Here is a 25304-nt window from a genome sequence, read left to right on the forward strand (position 1 = left end):
TCATTTAATTACCATTTTTTGACCCATACTGAAGACCCTTTATAAGATCACTGCAATATAGAAAGTGCTTTGTTTTGTTTTCTACTGTGAGGAGACAGCAACATATAGAAGTTCAAAAGGAACAGGATATTAAACAGCAGACTATGAGAACTTGGCATAAAGGCCTATAGAATCAGACTAATATCAGTATAAAATCAAAGATTTAAAACAAAACAAACAAAAAATCCATTCCCATAATTAAGAAAAATTCTTCCAGGAAAGAAAGGTACATAAAAATGATTCCAAGATGACAAATTCTGAAGTCTGGCCTGCTTCCTTTCCTTCTCCCATTTACCTCTACAAGTACCTTACTTTCACATTTGTTTTCCCTCACTACTTTTTCCTCATTCTCCATTTTTACTTGGTGAAATAAATGACAGCACAAATAGGAAACACGAGGGCATAGCTTTAAGCTAGTTATTACATGAATTAGGGATAAATTTCCTGACAGTGCAGGACCAACTCCAAGCAGTGTCTAGTGTTTCACCTGCATCACTTTTCAACATTTTAGGCAATAGGTTGAAAATGCTGTGTCATGAACTAGAAAATAGCTTTAAAAAGATAGGAAAAATATATGAAGACTCTGTGTAGCGCATTGCTGCTCTTCAGTTGATCATTCACACTATTAGTGGAGGATCACTTCAACATAGCTCTTCTTTTTCTAGAAGGAAGACAACCTATAAGGAACCTGTAGTAACAATAGAGCATTATCTTTGTGTAATCTGCAAAAAGAATAGAGGTTTCATTTTCTATACTGAATTTTGGTGAACTGCAGTTAGTTAGCAAACATTTCCAGGAGATATTCCTACCAAAAATGCTGATGGACAGAGATTTAAACTTTGAATTCTATTTAGAGACAGCTATTCAAAATCTCAATCCCCACCTCCCCCCCCAAAAAGGACATACCCACTCTTACCTTTAAAAATATTAATATTTTCCTTAAACACAGTCAAACTAGCCACACATTTGACAAAAGTACAAAGGCTTGCAGGTTTAGAAACTTAACATTCAGGCAGCATGCTGAAGAAACAACAAAAGGAAAACTCATGCTTGCAGTTTCATTCTCATATTCCATGGGAGAAATTACCTAAACTTATGAACAACTGAGAGTAGAGGAATTTTAAAATATTACAGTATAAAAGAATTTAAGCAAACTTGTGTTTCGAGTAACAAAAAAAAATCACAGAAAATTTTTTGCAGCCGTAGGGGATCAGAATAGCAGAGTTAAAGGAATGTTGGTAAGTAAGAAGCCAAAAACATGCTGTAAATACGCCAATGTCCAGCAGGAGGAGCCTGTGAGCTTACTATATTGATTTTAAGATAACAGCTTTGAAAAAATTATGGAGATGCCACTGCAATACACCGAGTGAACAATGTCCACTATACTACTATACTGCAAATCCCAGTATACACCTCAGGTTTGTATACACATTTTTTCAAAATGTATTACTTGAACAAATTAATATTTAATTTGACACAAGGTCTCATTTTACAAACACAGTACAGAAGGGAAAGCCTTTCAGAGGTGCTGAACTTTTCTCATAATAGAACAAGATGCTACTTATATTCATAAGACATGCCTAATAAAACCTCTTATGACTTGTCTAATGTTTTATAAGCACTTCCTTTTTTGTCAGGAGAAAAGTTGCATCTACTAGATTTAATACATGTCATCAAGCCCTTTTCCTTTGAGGATCTTGAAGTAATTTCTGAAACTATCGTTAACTTTGTTTTAGACATCATAAAACAGATGTGCAGGGAAGAAAAGACTGGTCACACAGGAAGTCCGTTACAGAGGAAGGAATAAAATCCATATCTGTTAAGTGTAGATTCTTATGCTTTATACATTTCTCATATCTATTATTAATTTTGTAGTTCTCAAATTGATCTACGAGTCAACTGCAAGCTTTCTGGCAGTTTACAGAACAAAATATTTCATGTTCACAGACCCAAACTACATTAACAACAGGATTCAGATATTTAGACAAGGGATAACTTCTGACAAGTTTAATCTTACAAAGTGTCCTAAAGAAGTAAAAATGTTGGTTACTAGAAGGCAATGTAAATGGTGCCTCTAACTTAGACATGAGTTCTAGAATGGAGTCAGGCCTGTTACTGATACTAATTTACATTCCCCAGTAACACCCACTGAACATTTATTTATGCCTTGAACAAGATGTCTTCTGTCCTTGTTTGTCACTGTTCACAAAACAGATAAAGGCAAAGTTTTGGTGATACAAGAATATTTTCTCTGTTATTTAAACAGATATCATACCTGCAGTAAAACTGACTATCCAAAGACTCTGAGCACCCTGATTTAAAAACAGAGAAGCCCTTAACACCTTCAAAGGTATTAGTATTGAAGATGGCATAATAAGTCCTATCTGCAAGATGTGGGTCACTTACCCTAATTTGTGAAGCAACTCGAGATCTTCCAAAGCAAAGGTGCTGTATTCAAAGTATTGTTTACCCCTATTGATAACCTAGAGTGAGAAAGGATGTGGAGAGAAAAAGAGAGGCCCAAGAGAAGCATTAGCCCGCTGAGACAGTTTTCAGTTCGTCTATATAGGCGTTCGCTGCAACGTCTAATTACCCAGCGATGAAGGTAATTGACGACTACCTAGGGACCAGCACCCGAGGGTCTCTCAGTCACCTGGGGTGCCGGACACGAGCAAAGCCAACAGCTTCACCCCCTCAGCTGGCAAATCGCTGGGCACAGCAAACAGAGCCTAGAGGTCCCCCACCACCGAGCGCAGCTGAGGCGGCCGGCGGGGCTCCCTGAGAAGGGGTGAAGGCAAGGAACACCCCGCCCCGGCTGGCTGGAGAGAAAGAGAATCCTGCCTCCTCAGCGGCTCGCCGCCCGGCTCTGGAGCCCGTTGCCCTTAGCGAGCAGCCGCTTCGCTTCTCTCCACCCACACGGGCTCCTCGCGTGCGGCTACCGCTGCTTTCCCTCGCTTGGGTTTGAACTACCCGCCCTCACCAACCGCTGCCGCACTGCCTCCCCCGCCCCCTCCGCGCTGCGGCCCTCAGGAGAGCGGTGCCGCCCTGGGGCGAGGGCAGGGCGTCGGCGGGGTGGAAGCCTGAGGAGAACTGTTCTGCCGAACGGGAGACCCCGCTCCTCCAGGACGCAAGAAGATAACCGGCAAGGCTCGCCTTTCTCCTCACGCTTTCTACTTCAGCCCTGCGGCCACCGCCGCCCCACCCAGCCCACCATTAGAAGCGCCCCTGCGTCCTTCCTCCCGCCCGCTCTGCTTCCTCTCAGGTGCCTGGCGAGGGTGAGGTTTTCCCGCCTCGGTGAGAGCCCTCTCAGCTCCCTGCTGGGGGCGCCCAGGGCTTGAGGGGTGGCTTCAGAGGCCCTGGTCGATCACGGCCAGCCAGAGGCTTTCACAGATAACAAGCCTTATCTGCGCCACAACCTTTAAGCTTGAGTTATAAAGGTGCTAATTAATTCGAGTTGATCGGTACGTTTGTACCCGACGGCCCGGGAACAAAACAATGGCAGAGGGTTTGCCAAGTGCCATCTCCTTTAAATCAGCTGCTAGTCGGGCGGGAGACGCCCCGTGATATCGCCTAGTTTTTGTCGTGGTGCTAGTTAATCTGTATATTAAAAAAAAAAAAAAAAAAGCCAGACCACGAATACTTGGGTGCCTGTTTTTCCTGAGCTCGGTAAGGATAACGTGGGGCTACCCACGCTCACCTGCCTGCTGGCTTCAGGCAGGCGGGGGGAGCTGCCGGCGGCAGGGCACCGGCAGGCCTCGCAGCCGCCGCCCCGGGGTGAAGCAGGTGCTTGCCACACAGGGACTACATAGGAAAGGCCGAATAAATCATCGTTGTGTTCTCCTTCTGCTGGGTATTGCTCTCCTTCACCTCACTAATACAACATTTACCCCCGGTTATTTCTAATTTTTCTGGTTCTTTCTCTGTTTACACTTCAGTTTTCTTCCTCCACCAGAACAATGTCAGATCTGAACGAGAGATGTAAAACTGTCATTTGTGACTAAAAGCAACACCTAAGTTTAAAGAAGCAAAGCAGAGGCTTTCCAGAGAAACGCTGACATTAAGTAACGTAATTCCTGTACATGAGATTTGGCAAGTTTGCAGCCTTCCCCTTTGGCAACCTCCACTCCTCTAGCCTTGCAAAGCCGACCCGGCGGGTGGGCAGCGGGCAGAGGCGCCTGGAAGCCTAAGAGGGGCCTGAGGAAACACGGATTTTAAAGTTACCTACCCAGAGCAGGGGGAAACTGTGACGGTTTTAGATAAAGAATATTGTTTTGTGTTACGGATAAAAAAAGAGAAAGGCTCTCGGGGTATCTCCCCCTTCCTTTTTAGGAGAAATCATTAGAAGCTTTATGGAGTGAAATACAAGTTTTTCCGAAAGTGCTTTCTGTAGTATAGTCTATTTCACGTGAATCAGAATAAATTATTTTTCAAATAGCTGTATGTATTTATAAAATAAATTACCTTTTCTGTGAAATTGGCAGCTTGCTAGCTCCTTAAAGCGGGACGCACCAGCTGCAAGTTCTGTTTCTGTCACTCAAACCCGGACGGATTTATGTGACTTGGGTTAAAAATAGCCAAGAAATTGAACAAGTTGTAATTGCGGCATTTAACGCAATACACAGAAGCATCACACCGAAAAGCGTGATTTAACAAAAAGCGTCATCAAAAAAACCCAAACAAACAAACAAAAAACAACAACAAAAACCCCTTCCAAACAAAACCCCAGCCAACACCTGAGAACGTTGCTTCTAAACAAACAAAATGAGGTAAGACAGTCTGCAACACGCTCCGCTGCGCCCGCGTTTCCTTCCCATCCAAAAAGTACCCCTGCACCTCCCCATCTCGCCCCACAAGCCTTTCCTCACGGTTTCCTACCAATTCCCCAGGAAATCTTTCCTTTGACGGGACCATGGAGGTCTCCCACATTGGTCAGCCCAACCCCTTCTGTTACTCTAAATCCAAGGAGCATCTTTAGGGCTGGGGTTTTACCGTTAAAGCGCTCCCCTCGGAGGAGGCGGGCTTCATCACAAACGGCTGAAGTAACCGAAGCTTTAAGACCTGGTAAAACATGCTATTTTTCCAGGTCCTTTTAAAATTACCGGTTTGACAAACGCATTTTAAAATACAAAAAGAGCCTGGAGAAATAAAATCGGTTGCTTCGTGGGGTTTTGTTTGTTTGTTTGTTTGTTTATCAGAAGGTGATTACTTAGTGTGCATTTGCCAGGAAAGGCAGGGTTGAGGCTTCCTCCCCGCTCTGATTGAAACTCTCGATGCACACCCACACCGGCGAGGACCGCGGGGAGGAGGGGACGCGGGTAGCAATGTCACGGGCAAGTCAGGATGGAGATGAGTAGCTCTGCCTTTCGCGTACCGTTTTTCTTGCACCACGTGCTTTATTCTGGCGCTCCAGAGGCGATATTTAGCTTTATTCATACACAGCAGTACGGAGAAGCAGGTGAGCTGTCTAAAATCATTACTGTATTTTCATGACGATTAACTGAAACACAAACCTGGGAAAACCGTAACTATTTATTATTCCTCCAGTTTATTTTAGATAAGCTACAGGTCATGTATGAAGGTGATTTGCTACTACGAGAACAACATCAATAAATTACAACTGATAAAACCTCATACGTATCAGTGCATTGGGGTGCTTAGGAAATGTTTATTCAGCATTCAGAAAGAGAAAAAGAAAGACCCTTCCTGAAACTAGGGAACCTCTTGAATGACGGAGTCATTTAAACTGGCATATTCACAAAACACAGTATTTGTTAAACATTTTTCTAGGAATAAACCAAAGATAGCTAACTCCCCAAGAAGCTTATCGAAGATTCAAAATTGATACCGCCGGCGAGGTTGAGCGACTGACCGGGAGAGCAACCGGTACCGTTTAAATCTGGTTTGTTCTGTCTCCGCTCAGCGCGTACGGGAATCGCCGGCATTCGAACGTCTTTCGTGACAGCGTCCTACCGTTGGAATAGGTACTATCGCCCCTTCTAAGGGTGGTACCGCCCACGAGCTTAAAATTATCGAGGTGTGGGGGTTTTTATCCACGGATCTTAGGTAAAACGCTTCTGAAAACAGACAGGGCCTTGCTGTGAAACACCTCGGCGGTGTTTTAAAAACCTCCGCAGCCGCACGGTCGGGCCCGGCGCAGGACATTCGGTACAGGTCGGCTACAGCCGGGTGGCAACACCGACTCCGTTGCTCGTTCTCACGCTGTCTAACCACGCAGCTGCCGACTTCCTTCTTAGGAAACGGACGCCGCTATTCATACGAAAGCTTATTTATGGCAAAAATGCCACCAACTATTCTGTGCTTTCTTTTTCAAAGCGGCTAAACACCGACCGCTAAGTATTTATTACTGTCTCAACCTAATTATTCAACGACGAGGAGGCCGGAGCTGGCGGCGGCTGGCTGCCGGGGACCGACACACCGACCGACCGACCGACCGACTGACTGACTGACTGACCGACCGAGGGGGCAGGGCTGCGGCGCGGTGCGGTGCGGTGCGGTGCGGCAGCACCCCCGGGCGCCTGTCCGCCGCACCCTGCGTACCGCTGACTCGCGCGGCCGGCAGCACACCGGCACGCCCTGAGGTACGCGGCGCTGGACGGGCCCCGCCTCCACCGGCGCCCCGTGTGTCGTCATCAGTCGGCGCCGAGGAGAGGGTGAGGCCGGCGGAGTGGCTTGTGCAGGCGAGTGGGGCTCGGGGCTCGCCTGGGGTTTTCGGGCGCCTGTCTTCGGAGCCGGTGGTCCCTTTCGCTGCGGGGGGGTGGCCGTGGCGAGCAGGGAAAGGCCCGGTCTGACCTCGTGGCCTTCCCTTCTGCGTAAAAGCCCCGCGGGGCGGCTATTGGGGCGGGCTGGATTGTCTGGGGCTGAGGGGCCGGTGGGCTGTGAGGAAGGACGTCCGTCCGTCCGTCCTCTTTCGTGGGCTCTGCGGGACGTGACGGAGCGGGTTTGCCTCTCTTCCAGGTACCTGTGGCGTCCTCGGCACGAGCAGCGTGGCCGGCGCTCCACGTCTTTGCGGTAGGTTGCGGGCGCAGCCCAAGGCGCGTGGGGGCACCGGCGTGCCTTTTGGCTGTGTCGGCTTGGCAGCGCTCAGAGCTGCAGGGTACGTGAAGGCCGGCTAAAGCGTGGCACCTCCCTGCAAAATAATAGCTGTAGGTCACTGCTGCCTTTAGCAGCAGTATTACTGTGCTGCATGAGCAGCACCAGCTCAAGTTATTTAGCAGCAGCTGTGGTCCTCCTTAGCTCGGCTCTCTGTTTTAGAAGATGCTGCTGTTTTCAAGTGCTAATGGATGACTGCTTGTATCTTACTGTAATATACTGACACGGAAGGAATATAACACACGTGCATTAAGATGGCGCCATGGTTATGGTAGAGCAAAACCTTACTTGAAAGCTGTAGAGTTTAATGACTTATCATCAGTTCTCTCAAATGGAGGGGCATAATGGGTTTTTTCACAAGGTGGTTTGTCAAGTGCTGATCAGACTCCCTTAAAGGATGAACCATTTCTGTCAAGCCTACCCTTCTGTCTTCAAGACCTTAGTTTTCCCAGATGAATTTATACTGAAACAAACTGTGAAGATCAGAGAAATAATCCCTACTGTAATATGAAGCAAAAGCATCCAAGAGTTGTGCTCGTAAAGAAGAATCATGAAGGCTATTCACTGGCACAAGGGCTAGGAATTCTTGTCTTCTGTGTCGAGCAGAACAGAGGCACAGAAAACAGCAACCTCAAAAAAACTGGAAAGAGATATTCCCGTTCTAGTCTAGGCTTGCATTGGGTGGAAAAAAGTGTTTACTATCTCCCTAGTGGTTATAGTAATAACCTTAAAGTTTATAGTTGCAACCGTATTTAGATGTTAGGATAGGATTACTTAAAGCTTGGTAGAATGTTTGTGGAATATATGCAACTATTCAGTCTCACGAAGGAATACTTGAAGAGCACCACTGAGTTATCAAACTCTTGATCAGTTTGGTAATCATATGCACCTATGTTAGGATTTTGAGGGCAGATTTTCTTCTCTTTGGCCCCTCATTGTTTTGTTTGTTTGGGTTTTATTAATTCCTATTACTCTTTTACCTACAGTCTGTTCCCAGGATTTTTAATCCCTTAGATCAATGAAAAGGTAGATTAGATTAGCTAGTGTATCAGAGGGGGTAAAAATACAACAAGGCTTATCTTGTTCATGATAGCACTGTTGTTGTGTGAGTAATACATAAGAAATTATTTATTTTTATGTTTCCAGGAAGGAAATTCTTACCATTGGCAGGAGGGAGGAAATAAAATATTATTAATTGGGCTTTAATGTTTAAAATCCTGTTTAATAGAAAATGTTGTGCTGCCTCCATTTTTGGAGGTTTTCTATACCAGGTTGGTAAAGCTCTGAGAAACCTGATGTTACTTTGTTTTTGAAATGTTGAACTAGATGACTTTCTGAAGTCTCTTCCAACGTGAATAATCCAATGTCCTGTGTTTCAAATACAGATGGAATTTGTGTTTACTTTTAAGGAAGTTTTCCATCTTCTGTTAGCTTTAGATCGAGATATTAAAATGATTGTTTATACCTTAAAAAAATTGTTAAAAAAACCCCGAAACAACAACAACCAAAACCTGGTGTGCATGTTGTGGTTTGGTTGGTTTTTGGTTTTGTTTTTTTGGTTTTTTTGTTTTTTTTGTTTTTTTAGAACATGGATTCACAGAAGGATGTTCAGCCTCCAAAGCAGCAGCCAATGATTTACATTTGTGGAGGTAAAGAAAAGACATCAGTGAATTTTTTTTCTTGTTACTGGAGATGTGGTGTTTTAATAATGAAGAATGTATAATCATTATACTGAAGAGTACATAAATGCAGATAGTTGCAGTGTGGATCCTGACGTTCTTTAAAGCTTTACAAACCGATGGTACCACGTATATTGGGAGTATATGGATGGCAATGTGGAAGTAATTCACTAGAGCTTGTGTTGCTGTGTGGAGGCCCTCTATCTCCAGAGGGTGCTTTCTCTAAGTGTCTGCACTGTGGTGCAGATAGTGGACCTTCTAATTTAGGGCATCTTGGAGAGGCTTTTTTTAAATGCGTGTGGTCACTCAGCTTTTATTGAAGTGCAATAGTCAAATTCTCTCTTACCTATAGATAAGTCAACAACTTAAAACTGGTGGTTTTGAGTTGTCACTTCAGGAATCTCTGAAATATTTTGTCCTTTAAGAAAATAAATATGGGGCTTGGGGGACTGAGCTGAAGTTTTCATTAGCAGAGAGTCTAGTTGTATCAAGAGTGGACTGTATTCTGTGCAGTAATAATTTGGTGATTTTTAGCAAGATCCTCTTTGGTCTTAATATAAGTGAAGTTTGTGATTATTTTTTTTGAATGGCATCTTGATATCATTCGGCTCTTGATACAGATTCACTACAATTATTTTTTATTGTTTGTTTGCCACAAATAGGAATTTGACTGTTATGACTTTTGAAAGTTATCTATGTACTAACAATGTTGGTTTTGTTTACCCACTCCCTTTATCTTCCTCCATCATATCAGAATGTCATACAGAAAATGAAATAAAGGCAAGAGATCCAATCAGATGCAGAGAATGTGGCTACAGAATAATGTACAAGAAGAGGACAAAAAGATGTATCCTTTTACACATGCACTTGAATGCATTTGAGAAGCTGTGGATGGAGACAGGTTATATAAGGGAAATGGAATGGAAGATTTGAGTAATTATGTAAGAATCCTTCAAGGCCAAAAATGGATACAATAGAGCAAGTACTGTAGGGAAATCTCTGCAGTGTGATTGGGCACCTTGTTTTCTTTTCTGGCACTTTCTCTGGTTTTTTTTCCATTTTCTATGCAAAATATAATAAGCTAGGATAGTCTGCTGGGTGACATACTGTGAATTGTTGATATTTTTCAGCCTTTTAAGAAAAGGAAAGTGTTGTGGGGTTAATTAAAGATGACTTTTGAAATGCTTTTATGTAGTTAGTTTTGACCTTTGATTTAGGCAGTCTCTCCCCCCCCCCCCCCCCCAATCTTTTTTCTCCCTAATCTTTTTTCAACCACAACGCATTTTTTTCCTTTAACTGCACTATTCCAGTGGTGGTTTTTGATGCCCGATGATGTCTGCTGAAGATATAGTGACTTCATGATGCAGTTTAATCTTTCTAATAACTTTGCTCTGTAAATCCATTCATGTACAAATGCACATTTTTATTGTGTTTTAAGAGATTGAAATATTGAAGTTTACTGTGATACTAAATTTTGTCTATATTGTCTTCCAGCAATAGATTTCTGAAGCTGTCATTTAAATTGTCATCAGAGTATGCAGTAATTTAAGTTCAGTGGTATCGTATTCTTTTTGAGTTAACCTTGTCTTCAGTACTCTCATCTAAATTTGTTTGCATTTTAACTTTGCTAAACATTCTTTGGACTTCTATGAACTGCATAAAATAACTGGTTTGAATAAATTCCACTGAAAAGAAATAGAAGGCTACACAAGGCTAGGTCTGAAGCACAGATCTGGATTTCAAAAGAGCTTTCAAAGGACCTGAGAGCACCCAATTCAGCCACCCAGTTATGGAGAAAGTGTCAAAAAAAGTCATTTCTCAGACGAGGGGAGGGAAGCAAGGTAAACATTAAGCAGCAATGTGTAAACAGAAATTCCCAAAGTGCTTCTTGAGTTGGTTGTACTCAGGGAAGGAATTAGATCTGTGCTATAAAGATAATTTGGGTAGTGTCCCAAAACTAAAATAGCATCTTGCTTTGCTTTTCATGTGACTTCTTGGGGGTCTGTAATAAAAAGATTGAAGTGGTTGTTTTGTATTGATGAGCCAAAACTTTTTGCACCTGTCTGTTTGGAATGTGTGTTAAGTAATAGTAAAATAGCTGGTGTGTGCCCGATGCTAATTTAGCCTCCGTAAGTGCTTCCAAATACCAATTTTGATGGTGCTAATGGTGCTGTTAATGTTGAGATACTATGTTTAACTCTTACCTTAATACTTACTTTAGTATCTTTGTTACAAGCTTCATGACCCTGTACTGGCTCGTAAATGAACTACAGTGGGTTGTTTTAGGGGCTAAAAAAGCATTTCTGAGATTTTGTTTTGGAGCCGTTTGGTTAAGATTTTCTTGGGTATCTTACCGGATCTTAGCTATGAAGACGTATCTTATCTAGGTTGTTCCTTGGAAGCCAGATGCACAAGCCAGGTGCACCCGAGTGTAAACGGTAACGTTTTGCTATCCGGTTGCTCACCAGACTGGTGTGCACCGCGCGCGCCTTAGGCCTGCACAACAGCAACCAGGGCTCGGCTGTTGACGGGACTGCTCCGACGGCTGAGCTGGAGGGTTGCCCGCTGAGGAGAGGGCGCTCCCAGTGCCGGGAAAGGGCTGGTGGGAGTCAGGGATGGGTTTGGCTGGACTGCGGCCGGGCTGGGTGCCTCTGTCTGCCGGACGAACGCGGAGAAGAGCATCCCCTGCCCTCGGGAAGGGGTGCGGACCTGCTGTAGGAAACGGCGCCGGGGGACGGCAGGGCTGACGGGCAGTACTGTTGTAGGCACCGGGGGAGACGGGCGCTGGGAGGGGGGCGGGTTGTTCGAAGCTAAATAAAATGCTACACTGAAAACAAACAGGTGATGTTTTATTAAAGCTACACCCCCGAGGGAGGGGCGGGTGCGTCCGTCCCCTGCCGGAGGTGGAGGGCTGGGAGCTCCGCCGCGCCCCCTCCCGCCGTTTTCCTCCGCCCTGACCGGGGGGGGGGGGGGGAGCACCCGCCCGGCGGAGGACGGGGGCGCGCAGCGCGGCCTCCGCCACAGCCCAGCTGCGCATGCGCGGCGGCCAGCGAGAGGCCGGCGTTGCGCGGCTGAGGCGAGGGCCGGGTCGCGTCCGTCTCCCGCAGGCAGGGCGGCGGCGGGCAGGTGGGTGTCGGGGTCCGCCACGCGACGCCAGTGTCGCCGCTGGGGCGCGGCGGGAGTCTCGCGAGGGGCTCGCTGTGGAGGGCAGCCCGGTGTCCGCCCCGTCGTCCGCCATGTTGTACATAGTAACAGTTGCTAGGCGCGGGCTGGCGCGCTGCCCCGGCTCCGGCTGCGGAGTGAGGGGAGGCTTTGGTGTCGTTTTGAAGGTAAATTCCTGGCTCCGGGGGATGAAGGTTGTGTTGTCGGCGGCCGCGGAGCAGGGCACGGTGCTGCGGCTTCGGGGAGCTGCCCGCAGCCGCCCGGAGAAGAGGAGCGCGTTTGGCTGTGGCGGTGCCGTGGCCCCGCGCAGCCGAGGTGCCCTGGCTACCGCGTTGCCCGAGAGCTGCTCCGGGCACTCGAGAGAACTCCCTCTCGTTTATGGAAATACCGAAACGGGAGAGAATGTTGCCGTTTTGTCACGAGTGCCTCTCTTGCTTTTTACTGCTAATTATTTCCCGTATTCTTCTGTCTCTCCATGCGTGTTGCTTCTTTTCCTATACTGAAACTGTAAATTCTTGGGGCAGAATCCTATCTTTATGCAATACCTAATTATGACCAGTTATTATTTAAGTGATGCTGTATTGTAAACATTTTTCTGCAACTACAAGTTAATATGTGTAATTATGCTAGACATTAGAACACAATTATTTTAATTGGGTTTATATCCATACATAGTTGTTGCCACATACTAGCTAGCTGCCCTTACTGTACTTGTCAAAAATAACTGATCACTTTAAGCACTATATAACATGGAGGGAAAAAGAATTTCTGCTCCATAGAGCTTGGAATCAAAATACAAAAAGATGCAGGTAAGCAGATCAAAGGTACAGGGAGACAGGAAGTGTCCAATTTGAACATCTCACTTCACCAGTTACAGACTTACTGGAAAAGATTCAGATTAGTACGGTAATATAATCAGAGACTTAGAAAATGCAGTTAGTGAGGAAAGACCAACTACTGGATTTATTTTGGCTACAGAGAAGGCAAAGGTTATCATTCCATTAAGTACACTGAATTGGTTAACATATTCCCTCTGAAAAAAGTAGAGGGTCCTGCACCATTTCTCCTTCATCCCCGCCACAGTTGGTTAAAATAGGTAGTACCATATTGTGTTTAAAGAAAAACAGAGAATGTGGTAGGCAAAAATTGGCAATTTTTCTTTAAGCAGTCTTTCCGACTTGTTCTGCCTTGCAGGAGCAGTAGAGTTGTACGTATTCTTTTTCTAAAACAACTCTCATTTATAACCATACTTCTAACAGTAAACCTCTGTCAAGAACAGTTTGTGTGATAAGGTCTTCAAATTTGACATTTTTCTTTTGTGGCAACAGGTCTGCTTCCATAACAGAGTATTACTTCAGAGCATGAGCAGGGTTATTCGTTAAGTCTGCATTGCTTCAAAATATAATTAAGTGCCTATAGAATCACATTTTTTCCTTCTAATATTTAGTTATGGGTGATGAGTCAGTACCATTTTTGCTGGACCAAGGAACCACTAAAACATATCAAATACCTATTGGTCATCTGGACTACAAGTTCATTGAAAAATGCACAGATGTTAAACACCTGGAAAAGATTCTCAGGGTATTAAGGTAAATATATTTTCTTACCTTCTTTACTAATAATATTCCTGTTCTGTAAAATTCAAAGGAACCCTTACTTAAATATTCTGTTTGTCTTGAACCTCTTTGTAACCTTCTAGTTTAAAAATTAAAATAAAAAGTTAAAGTAATCATGTTGAAAGTGTCCAAATGATAACGCTAGAAATCCAAGTCCTGTTTTAACCATCCAAAAAGTCTGAGTAACTTGATGCCAGGTTTTTCTCAAATTCTGCTGCTGGATTTTGGTTCTGTCATGAAGCCGTCTTGTCTGACTGTTTGTGGTGATTTCAGATGCCATGCCTATTTAACTTCTGCTGAAAATAACACGAACATTTTTTTATGCACACTGTGATAATTTTGAACTGTGTATGTGTGTCCATTGGAAAGTTGTTGAAGGTTAACTCAGTGGAATTTTCTGATCAAAATGTTATTAGGGGACAGTAGAATTCAGCTGTAACAGGAAAATAGTCCTCTGCAGTCACTGTGGTCACCACACAAGAGACTACACATGGAGAGAAATATGGAGGATGCAGTACAGTTTAGTTCCTTTTTGTAATTTTTATATCTTTGCATTTTAAAGGTCTGGTGAAGAGGGATGTTATCCTGACCTTACGTTGTTTTGTGAAAAGCGTATCGAGCATTTAGATCCAAGGAGCAGAGCTCTGAGAAGAGATAAGCCTGCAGCCACAGCTTCTGATTTCACAGCTGAAGAATGGGAAACAATTAATGGTGAACTGATGGTACAGTATAACTCTAATTTATAATGGTCAGTAATATAATCACTTTGATGTATCAATCTTCCTCTTCTTGGGCTTAAGTTGAATATAATTATTTGATTAAATAAGGAAACGATCAAAGGATTATGTTGAGGGTTTTTGAACTATTTTCTTGAATCAATGTCTCTGAATCTTTAACACCCATTTTAACTCTACAGATTTTTTTTGTAGATTATTTTTTATTCAAAAAAGCACAATTGTTTTTTGTCTAAATTGCTTTTCCCCATTAAGAGCAATGCATTGTCAGGATAGTTGTTAGGGTCATTGTAGACTATGAAGTATATCTGCTCTAATGCTTCACGGTACAGATATATTATTTATTTTCAGAGCTGGGTGACAGAAATGAATGAAGATGATAAGAAACCACAGTTCCTGAGAACAGACACACTGCATGAAAGACAAGATAACTTGCCTCCTATTCGTTGTTCCAGCAGCAGTCTTCCTGCTAACCAGGTATCTCCAGTTTTCTAATGTATGTTAATTGTATGTCTTTCTAAAATTAGAAAATTTTATACATACAAACTTCTAGTCACTGAGGCTTTCTTACTAGATTTATTTTGTTAACCAGAAAATAAAAACATTTAAGTTCCCTTGCAAGAGACTAATGCTTAAACAAAAGTACCTCCTTAGTACTAGCATGTGTCTTGTAATAATGTTTTAATTCTGATCAAGAATTCACTTCTGGAGCAAATCTCCTTAAACACCCTTTTATGTTCTTTGATTCAATAATGTTTTAATTCTGATCAAGAATTCACTTCTGGAGCAAATCTCCTTAAACACCCTTTTATGTTCTTTGATTCACATTTCAAAGTGGTATTTAAGCATATGAACTAGGTTCCTTTTGGATGAAATTATGCCAGGAGATTTTCTCTGGCTGCCAGTAGGCTTTTTTTTCATGAAAGCAAACAGGACCTAGTCCAAAATAAATACCCTGAAACACATACAGTATGGATGTTGGACCCTCTGCACCAACTGTTTCACTCTATAGCCACTTCTATATTGGGTTGCACTGGTGTACACGTACCCTTTGATTCCCCTTATTTTATACCTTGAGTTGGTATTCCAGCTTTAGCCATAAAGCATACTTCCTAATTTATCCATAAAGCATACTTAACAAATCTTCAGAACTACAGAATAAACATTTACACTTTTTCCTAGGTATTAGTTTCATCATGGGTTTTTTCCATTTAATTATCTACCTGAAATATGTTTTGTCTGTGACCAGCTTTTTTTACTAATACTAAATGCAGTGCTATTGGAGGGATTGGCAGAAAAGTAGGTGTGGAATGCAATTTTTTTGAATTGTCAGATGTTATCACAGATGGCTTCAGTCTGATTCCCACTATTTTCTTTGGAATTCTGGGACACTTATAACATTCACTAAAGGATTTTTCTTTTTTGTAGTTTGGAATTGAGAATAGTTATGAATGGATCCTTACAGGTCATGTGATATTTCTTATTAATTGTTAATTTGACAAATTTTATTGGAACATTTATGTATTGGTAAATTCCTGACCTGTGTTCCTGTGTTGTCAGAAACTACTTATTGTCAGCTGGTGCTTAGACATCGTACTAAGGCATTTGGGATAACTAGGTACTCTCCATTATGTGGTGTACAAAGAGGCTGGGAACTCCAGTGTAATGCTTTGTAAGTGGTTAGTATTGAGACTAAGATGTGCTTTTGTTTTGGGGTGTTTTTTTCATTAGTCTGTCTCTTTCACGTTTTGCAATATATGTTGTTCTTGACTATCCTGTTTTGCTGAGATGAAGAGTGCCACTGTAGCTTTACTCTTGATTTATGTCCTGTATAAGTGTTTCCTAGAACAAAAAATGGTAAATAAAATATGTGAACTCAGTGAATCCGGATTAGAATATAAGCATAAAATGGTGGAAAGTAGCTTGAAATCTAGGATATATAGTTTTACTAAAGAAGATGTGTTCTCCATTCAAAGACGAAATATTTATTCAGATTTTTTTTCTCCTTCTTTAAACCATGCAACAGTCTTCAGGTCAAGTTTCTATCAGTTTTGTTCCCCATACAAGGTTTAGGTGTTAGCATTATTACCCAGGAAACCTAGAGACAGCTTTATGCCTTATCTATGGTATATGATTTCCATTCCTTTTGTCCATGTAGATGGCCTCTGAAGTAATTGTAACCTGTCCTGGAAGAGAGAAGAAAGGCCTGAAATTGAGTTTTATTTATGTAGCAGTGCAGTTATACCACTACTAGATCACTACTGAATAAAAAGAAGCTGTTTCTATAGTGTACACTAAATTTATACCTGTAATAGGAAATATAAAAAAAATTTCGATTAATATAGTTAATGAGTTTTTATTTCTTTTCTTTCTTGCTGATAAAGCTATGTATAATCTTATAATTTTTAAATCTGTTTTGCTAATCAGTTAGGACTGTAATTATTTTTTACACTGGCATCACATAATTTTGTAATGTGGTATCAAGTATAAAGTTGGCACGATAAACTCCTTTCTCCTAGAAAGAAATTTACAAACCCTTCCATAATTTCATGTTGTTACCTGATTGGAGACTGTTCATCTGATCTGATGCGTAAAAAGTTCAGTATCTTCAATGAAGCCAATTCTGGAAATCCTTATTGACCCTAAAATAGCAGATTGCACCAATGGGTACAGGTTTGGTAAATGGAAGCATCTTGTGTCTGTAATCAGATTTTCTTGCTGATACTAAATGTAGGTACAGCTTTAATTCACTACTAATAGCTTATAACTCTCTATGGTGTTTTCTTTTTATTGGTATGAAGTCATAGGGAAGATTTTCAAAAAATGAATAGAAAAAAGAGTGAACTTTATGCAATATTTCCCTCTTTAACACAATATGGAAGTTTCTGTCTTATACCCATTTTTCTTTCATGCTGCCCAGGACTCTGAGGTTACATCTGTACTGCAAAATAAAAGAGGACTGGAGAGACAGCTTGAGTTTTTCTGTTCTTAACTGTCCACATTGCTTAATTATTATTTTTGCTGCCTCACTTTTTCCAGGACAGAACTAAAGTACGGGTTTAAAAATACTTACTTCCAAAAGACTGTATTAATGGGATTTCAGCAGACTTAGGTTCCTTTGCCAAACACAGTTTCCTAATACTATTCCAGAAATATTTCTGTCCTTAGATGCCTCCTCATGCTACAGTCCAGGGCATGCAACACACATGCCAAGTTTTATGTTATAAAAATCCACTGTGATGTTATCTAAATAGTCTTCATATTATTTTGAATACTCTGAACTGAAAAAGAATACTGGTATAGCTGACACAGAATAGTAGTGTCTTAGGCCATCACACAGGGCACAAAGCAGAACCAAGGCCAAATTCTGTGTCACCTGAACTGAAGCCAGCCCGTGCTTTGATCTTTGGTCCAGAAATTGTTCACTGGGCTTCAAACCCTGTGGGATCCATGCATTGTAAGTTCTGGCAAGAAATATGACACGGGCAGAGGTTTTGGGGGGGTGGTGGTGGTGGTTTGTTTTCTTTTTTTTGTTCCACTGCATGCAAACATATGTTTTTTATCAAAGCCTTTTGGATGAGGTGCTCTGAAATATTACTGATTAAGAAATTCCTGAATCTGCTGGAGCTGCAACTTGGTTACAGTGGTCCCAAGAATGTGAGACCTAGAATTTTTTAAATTGTGCATTTTCAAGTCAACACTTCTGCCTTATTCCTTAAAAGGACATGCTGTAATTCTCTCCCTAAATTAAAGTTGCATTAGTGTAAATACCTTGAGTTTTCTTCTGAGAGTTTCACTACTTTTATGCTTGTTTAAGTTAAGGACTTCTGGTTTGAAAAAAACATTTTATGTTTATTAAATTAGTAAATTTGTAATGTACACCAGGATGCATACATAATGATAACTCGTATTTCAGGAAGCCATACTTAGGAGTTACCTCCTCCAAACACGCGCTGATCACTAAATGTATTTGTCATTTTGTCTAGCTTCTTGAAAGACTGAGCTCATTAAGAGTAATTCTGAAGTTATATACTATAATAGTTTGTGTAACCTAACATTAGAGATAGTCAGAAGTGTTTACAGGAAGGGTCACATTTGCATTATGTAAATTGAGGTGTTTACATCCAACTGCAGAAATACTTCCTTCTTACAGTGTCACCACAGGGAAAGCTAGTTTAAGAGGTTGCTATTTGTTTCTTTGGCCCAGTTTATCATGTGCTCAGTTGAACTGGTAGATAAATTTAGGGATTGTACTCTAATGTCTATCAAATTGTTTGTTTGAACCCAGATAATTGTAAATCTGCAACTCTACAAACAATTACGTTGGTCCAACTCAGTGAATGATGGATTGCAAGTTAAGAGAAGGGCTGAATGGCCAGGACAGAGTATATGGGAATATTTTGAACTGGCTGTTCCACTGTGGAGTACCTGTTTGGAACCACACCTTGCTATTAAGTATTGTTGAAGGCAACAAGCAGGGAGGGACCTATCAGAAATATACACAGAGGTAGAAGACATGCCAGAGGTGCCAGCTGTGGAGATAGATTCCATTAGTGCAGGAGATGGGTTGTGATACAAGTCAGTCAAATCTGTTATTGGGACTGATTGTTGCAGGAAGGTCCTAAGGATAAAGTTTAGGTAAGGCAAACCTCAGTGACGGAGCTTGTCTAAAAGCTAGAATGAGTGTAAATCATCTTGGGAATTGGCTTGAGTGGAGTGTGAAATAGCCAGAAGAAGTCCAGGCACTATTTTGAAGTCAAACATCTCTGTGTTTGTTGTGAGGGTTCCAGGGACTATCAGAATCTGTGCATTGCATTCTCTTGGGAATGGCAAGCCTAAAATGAGGTTACTGATTCCATCTCAGTGTGAAACACCTCATCACAAGGCTGGGCTTTCCCAAGACTTGAGTTCTCCCTTGCTGTGTTGAAAGGAAAGTTTGCAAGATGGCAGCACAAGATACTAATTGGAAAGAGCAGTCTCCTATCTGAAGTTTTATTCAGTGCCTCTGTGACATATAACAGGGCAGTGGAGAGAAAGTGTGAGAATGAAGAGCTCCTCAGATTACAACGATATGTGAAATACATGAAGATTTTCTTTAAAGCAAGATGAATTAAGTTTTCAAGACTATGCTGAGATTAGTAATGAGTAGTTACTTACTAGGAATATGTATTGCAGAAACAACAAAACCAAAAAAAAGGCTGTGAATTTCCACTTTTAAAAAATGTCTTACAGGCTGGCTGTTTCTCTTTCAGAACAAAAAATTACAAAACAAAGAAAGAAACAAGAAAAACATACCACGAGATTACAGTGAATGGGACAAGTATGTTAAATCTTTATATTTAAGTTTTTATTAAATCTTATTTATTTGTTTAATAATGGAACATGGTGGTTGTTTTTTAAAGTATTTTCCAGAAACAGTATTAAGGTCAGCATTTCAGGGAATTATAAGACTTCAGTGAAACTTACGTTTTTCATAATAAATGTTCTGTTGAAATGCAAATGATTCATTGTGGTGCTAACAGCTGAGAACAAGTTAGTCTATACTTCTGTACAAGCTGCATGAAATATAGGAACTCAGCAGAAAATATAAATACAAAGTCATTTTGTTTCAGATTTCATTTTTCAGTATCTAAGATATAAAATTTATGGAGGTACGTAAAAGCAAGTAATTACAATTATCTTATCAGTTTTTTGAAAGCACTTCTAGAGTTATTTAACATGTGCTTATAAATTCAATCTTCTGTGTATCTAAAGCCACAATTCTAAATTAAAAACAAAACTGATGAATCCTTATTCCTGCACTGAGCCCCGCTGACCTCAAAGAATGAGCTTGAGGTGGGTGCGCCAGTTTGCTCAGATGCAATTACACGTAATCAGAGGTCTAGACAGTAACTGACTTATTTCTAGAGTGGATGGAGCCCTGATACAAAGATCCTCACTGCCTCATGTAATGGTGGCATATTACCCTCCCAACTCATGTGACAGATTGATGCCCCCAGACTGTTGAACATGGAGGGGGAAATGCACATGCTTCTCTGTTTTGCGTGGTAGCAGCTTCTGTCTTGCTTCTGAAATCTGGAATATGATGCTGTGGTATCAGAGTGAGGAGGCACAAGTTTCCAGTACAGTAGATGGGGAGATAAATCTAGACACTGTGGGTTTGGGTAATGACACTCTTAATGTTTCACTCTACCCCAAAACCCCTACAAAAACCCTGTCTGCATAAGATGCTGTTCTTACAAACAGTTGTGCATATCAGTTATTTTCATGCATGTATGTTTCAGAAATTGGGGCCTTCCTGCTCAAATGTGGACAAACAAAATAGGTTATCAAAATAACTCCTGCAACAATTTATTCTTTCATTCCTCTTTTCACTGTATCCTTTCAAGTAACGATTTGGGGATTTTGTTTACAGTTTTATATACTCAATCTTTAACTTCTTTAGGACACTGATAATACTACAGTTTGTGAATATTCCCATATAATGTATTTATTTTGGATTATATGAGTATACTGAAACAGAAGTTGTTTGAAAGAAATTTTCCAGTTTGAAGCATATCGTGTTTTGAAAACATTTTGAGGATAATTTCAAAACCTTCAAATAATTGTTTAGGCAATTTCTGAACAAAATGTTTTACTTCGTATTTTAAAACCACTTACCTTTGAAATGTGGTTCATTTATAATAAAAAGGTAAAAGTAAGCTGGCAAAAGATCAGAATCAAAATGGAGAATAATTAGTCTTACCTGAAAAGGTTTTGAATTGGATAAATTTTCAAATTTGTGTGTCTATTTCAGATATAAATTATTCATATTAATCAAGATTATTGTAGAAAGCAAAGGCTATTTTTCATTAAATCTTACACAGAAAAGCAGTTAGTGTAGTGCTTCCAGATAGTGTAGGAATTGATTATTACTCTGTTTGTTTTATAGGACTATGGCAGCAATATTTATTTGATATAAATTCCTAAACACTGTTTTCAAAAGCTGCTTCAGAGTAGCCTTGGAAGTGTCTGAGACTATTTTGAAATCTCTCTCGCGTTTACCTTATTAGTTGCTTTGAAGTTGTTTCATAGGTATTTTAGCAAAGGTTAATAGAGGTGTTTGATAGGGCTGGGGTTGAGACTGATGATACTGTTTCTTAAATTTTACCTGTCTTTTTGGGGAAGATGGCAAGGAGGTGAAGCAGACATTTTTCTTGGTTTGGTTTGTTTGCTTTTAACCAGAAGGAAGGAAGAAGAGGGGAGGTAATGTATAAGCAGGAGAAGCACACACACACAAAAACAACACAAGGAAATGAGATAAGACTAAGCATCTTTTTTCTAACTAGTCATGGATAATTGAACATGGCCTTTATCTCTCTTTTTTTCCTTTGGTTTATAATGGAAATATAGTATGCCCTTCTACTAGTAGAGGAGTCTTGCTATGCAGCATTATTGAATTTGTTATTTTTATTAATTTAAGGTTTGACGTGGAAAAGGAATGTTCTAAAATTGATGAAGGCTGTGAAGAAAGTAACTCAAAAGCAAGATTCTTTAGTAGGCCAAGTCTACCTATAATTGAAAAGAAAATAGACACAACTGGTAATGTCTTAGAAACATACAATTTTTCTTTAATTGTAATACTGTGTTGTAGAGTGTGAATACAAATTGAACAGCTAGAAGTGTCTTTATCTATTTTTCAGCCCCTAGAGATGCTAAAAGTTGTTAGGAGGTCAACTGAACTTGAAGCCATATTTGAAAAAAATCTAGTCTTGGTGTTAATAATCAGTTAAAATATTTATATTGCATTTAGGTTGGGAGCACTAGGTAAGGAAGTAAAGCATACATCTGCTATTGTAAACCAATGGTATAGGTTAGCCAACCACTTTCATCTTGCACTTTGAATTGTATGCCTATCAGAAGAATTTAGGGTTTTATTATAGAAAATAAAATACAAATTTGTCTTAGCAATCCATGTTCTTTTAAAAAAGTAATACACAGATTATGGCATTCAAAGTATTTTAGCTCACTGTTTTAATTGCATCTGTGCAAGTTCTTAGTTGTTACGTATAAATATTTTTTTCTAGGAATGACAAAGAAAGAGAAGATTTTTATTGCTACTCGTGAAAAAGAAAAGGGCAATGAAGCCTTTGCCAGTGGCGATTACATGGAAGCAGTGATATATTACACACGGTGAGTAAATACTATTGTGTTCTTTTATTTTGATGACCATTACTTGTGAATATTATTTTTAGAACAATGTAATTAAAGCAACTTCTTACTGAGGCAACTAATGACAATTAGATTATTTTCAAAAGGGCAAAAAGATTTGACAGAAAAATACTTAAAGCACTGTTGCATCCTGATATTAATTTTTATTTATCAGGAAGAGAAGTGGATAAATAGTGATGGGATGCAATCTGCAGGTGTCACAAACTTTTTCAGATTATTCAAAACCATTGAGAATCAAGGGCAGGTTTGCAAAAATAAAAGGATGAGCAGCATGTTGAGAAACTAAATTAATTACAAATTAATTCTAATTAATCGTATCAGTAGGATTGTCTCAGTTGTTAATAAGTAAAATTGATTTAATAACCTCTTCTTAGGACAAAGAAAAATCACTGTGTGCAGCTTCATCATAACACTGTCTGTAATTAGTAGCTGTCCAGAAAGAAAGTATATAAACACAGGATTAAGAAAAATGAGACTCTTAACAGGTTGCTTGCTTTATTTAGTGCTCAGTGGACTACATTCAGACTGTGGCTTTATTTATAAAAAATAGAGGTTGTTGCTACAGGACCTCTGTTGTATTTGTTTCAAAAGTAGAAAAGTGCAAGGTGAACAGAATTGACTATGTCAGGAAGAGAAGGATAGTGTTTCAGTTAAGGTATTTGAATGCTACCTTGGGAGAACTAGATTTTTTCCTTGACCTTTTTCACAGTGTTCAAACATGATGCCATTTATACAAACCAGGATTTTCATGAGACAACGCTTGTTTTTCATTTGCAGATTACCCATATTGAGACACTAGAGGTCTGACTTGCAAAATTGCTGACTGCTCACACATTAAACTAACATTAAAGGAAACTCAATTTTGTGTTTAACTCTGTGCTTCGAAATGATAAGGACTTTAAAAAACCCACAAATTCTAGAAGTGTCAAAGTTGTCACTTTGAAATTGAGAGCATATGGGAATCTTGGGATATTAATTACCAGTGTAAACTGAGGGTAATGATATGGCACTATTGTGAGATGAAATGTTAAGATAATTCATGGGCTATGATATTATAGTGGGTTATCCTTGAAAAAAAAAATTATGAGGAAGTTAATGCATCTGTGGTCAGTGCAGACAAGTATGAAGAAGATAATGAATAGTAATAAATTGTGTGCCACAGCAATAAAATAAATACTGAACAGATTTATTGTTAGGAAGCACCATTCATACTGTCACTAAGGAGGCAGGGTTTTGTAGAACAGCTTACGAAAATTTACTTGGAGACTGTTGATGTATATATGTGCACAAAGGTATCAATATTCATAGTGCACAGGTTGTTTAAACTGAGGTATCTGATGTGTATTTTTTTTGTTCTTGGCTTGCAGCCTTAACGTTTTTCTTTGTTTTTTTAATACATGAACATAAAAAAAATCGATAGCTGTATTTCATATACAATAAATAAAATACAAATCCGTAATATAAAAGTGAGTTAAAATCTCTGCTTCTGGTGCATAAGTAAAGTATTAGTAAGGATGGACAGAATCCTTCCTAAATGGAGAGTCTTCCCATATTCGACCCCCATGGGGCATTGTACACCTTCTGAAATATATGATATTGACACTGCATGCTGTTGTAACTGGGCACTCTTCTAGTACTATCTGAAAATTACTATTTTCTTACATTTAGAAATATTTAAATAAAACATATTTTGGAGTGAATTGATAATAGTTTGAAGGGGTTATTTATATATGGCTAAGATGGAAAAAGAGTAGAGTTCTATATAAAAATGATCAGGGTACAGTTATTCATTCTGTTTGTCTTGTAATGAGGCCTACTATTCTAAGCTGAACATAGAGTGCTTTCTATTTTACAAAACCCAAACCTCTCATTTCTAAGGAGATTCAAAACTTTTGCAGAAGATGTACTCTGACATAATTCGATTGTGCTGATGTGATTTTAAAATAAATGGCTCTTGCCTATTTTTCTGCATACATCTAGTGAAATGACTCTGTTCAGTAATTTCAGTTATACCACAGAATCATAGAATAATTTAGGTTGAAAGTGACCTCTGAATGATATTATGGGCAAATTGCCTCTCAAAGCATGGCCAAGTTACATCAGGTTACTCGGGGCTTTGTTTAATTAAGTTTTTAACATCTCCAAGGATGGAGATTTCACAATCTCTCTGGGCAGCCTGTTGCAGTGTTTAACTACCCTTACAGTAAATTTTTTCTTTTTTTTAAACTTCATCAGAAATTCCTTTTTTGCAACTTGTATCTGTTGCCTTTTGTCTTATCAGTGTGCACTTCTGAGAAGGATGTGGCTCTGTCTTCTCCATATCTTCCCATTAAGTAATTGAAAACAGCTACAAGACCTCCCCTGAACCTTCACTTTTGGCTGAACAAACCTAGTTATCTTAGTCTTTTCTCACAAGTACTGCATGTACTCCAGTCCCCTAACTATCCTGGTGATGTGCTGGACTCACTCCAGTCTGTTGGTGCCTTTTGTGTACAGGAAAGTCCCAGACTGAACACAAGTACTCCACTTGTTGTCTCATACGTGCTGAAGAGAGGGGAAGAATCACTTCTGTTGACCTCCTGGCTATGGTCTTGCTAATATGGCCCAGTATGCAGTACGCCTTCTTTGCCTTGAGAGCATACTGTTGATTCCTGTTCAATTTGTTGTCCACCAGAGCCCTCAGATCCTTTCCTGCAAAGCTGCTTTCTAGCTAGTTGGCACCTAGCCTGTAGTGTTGCTCGAGTTACTCTGTT

At 40.4% G+C, this 25304-nt stretch overlaps 2 protein-coding genes across 5 annotated transcripts in view; both read left to right on the plus strand.

Moving 5' to 3' along the window:
* Nucleotides 1-6694: 6694 nt before the first annotated feature.
* Nucleotides 6695-10877, plus strand: POLR2K (RNA polymerase II, I and III subunit K). 2 transcript variants are annotated; one of them, XM_049827298.1, is made up of 5 exons: nt 6695-6737; nt 7015-7068; nt 8735-8798; nt 9583-9675; nt 10139-10877. In XM_049827298.1, exons 3-5 carry the CDS (start codon nt 8738-8740, stop codon nt 10159-10161), a joined length of 177 nt encoding a protein of 58 aa, XP_049683255.1. In that variant the 5' UTR covers nt 6695-6737; nt 7015-7068; nt 8735-8737; the 3' UTR covers nt 10162-10877. The 2 variants fall into 2 exon arrangements, with proteins under 2 accessions (XP_049683255.1, XP_049683263.1); XM_049827306.1 differs by lacking the exon at nt 6695-6737 and having other exon boundaries at nt 7018-8420.
* A 2562-nt stretch (nt 10878-13439) lies between these two features.
* The window catches only part of SPAG1 (sperm associated antigen 1), a 45344-nt gene continuing 33479 nt past the window's right edge, over nt 13440-25304 (plus strand). Inside the window, exons 1-6 of one of the 3 annotated variants that reach the window (XM_049827074.1) lie at nt 13440-13579; nt 14169-14328; nt 14692-14817; nt 19593-19660; nt 21803-21921; nt 22407-22512. In XM_049827074.1, coding sequence (XP_049683031.1) covers nt 13440-13579; nt 14169-14328; nt 14692-14817; nt 19593-19660; nt 21803-21921; nt 22407-22512 — 719 coding nt within the window. Of the gene's footprint in view, nt 13580-14168; nt 14329-14691; nt 14818-17005; nt 17071-19592; nt 19661-21802; nt 21922-22406; nt 22513-25304 lie in introns of those variants that run through there. The other 2 variants (XM_049827084.1, XM_049827094.1) reach the window with 2 other exon arrangements.

Source organism: Accipiter gentilis, chromosome 2 (genome assembly GCF_929443795.1).
Source record: "Accipiter gentilis chromosome 2, bAccGen1.1, whole genome shotgun sequence".
Taxonomy (NCBI): Eukaryota; Metazoa; Chordata; class Aves; order Accipitriformes; family Accipitridae; genus Astur; species Astur gentilis.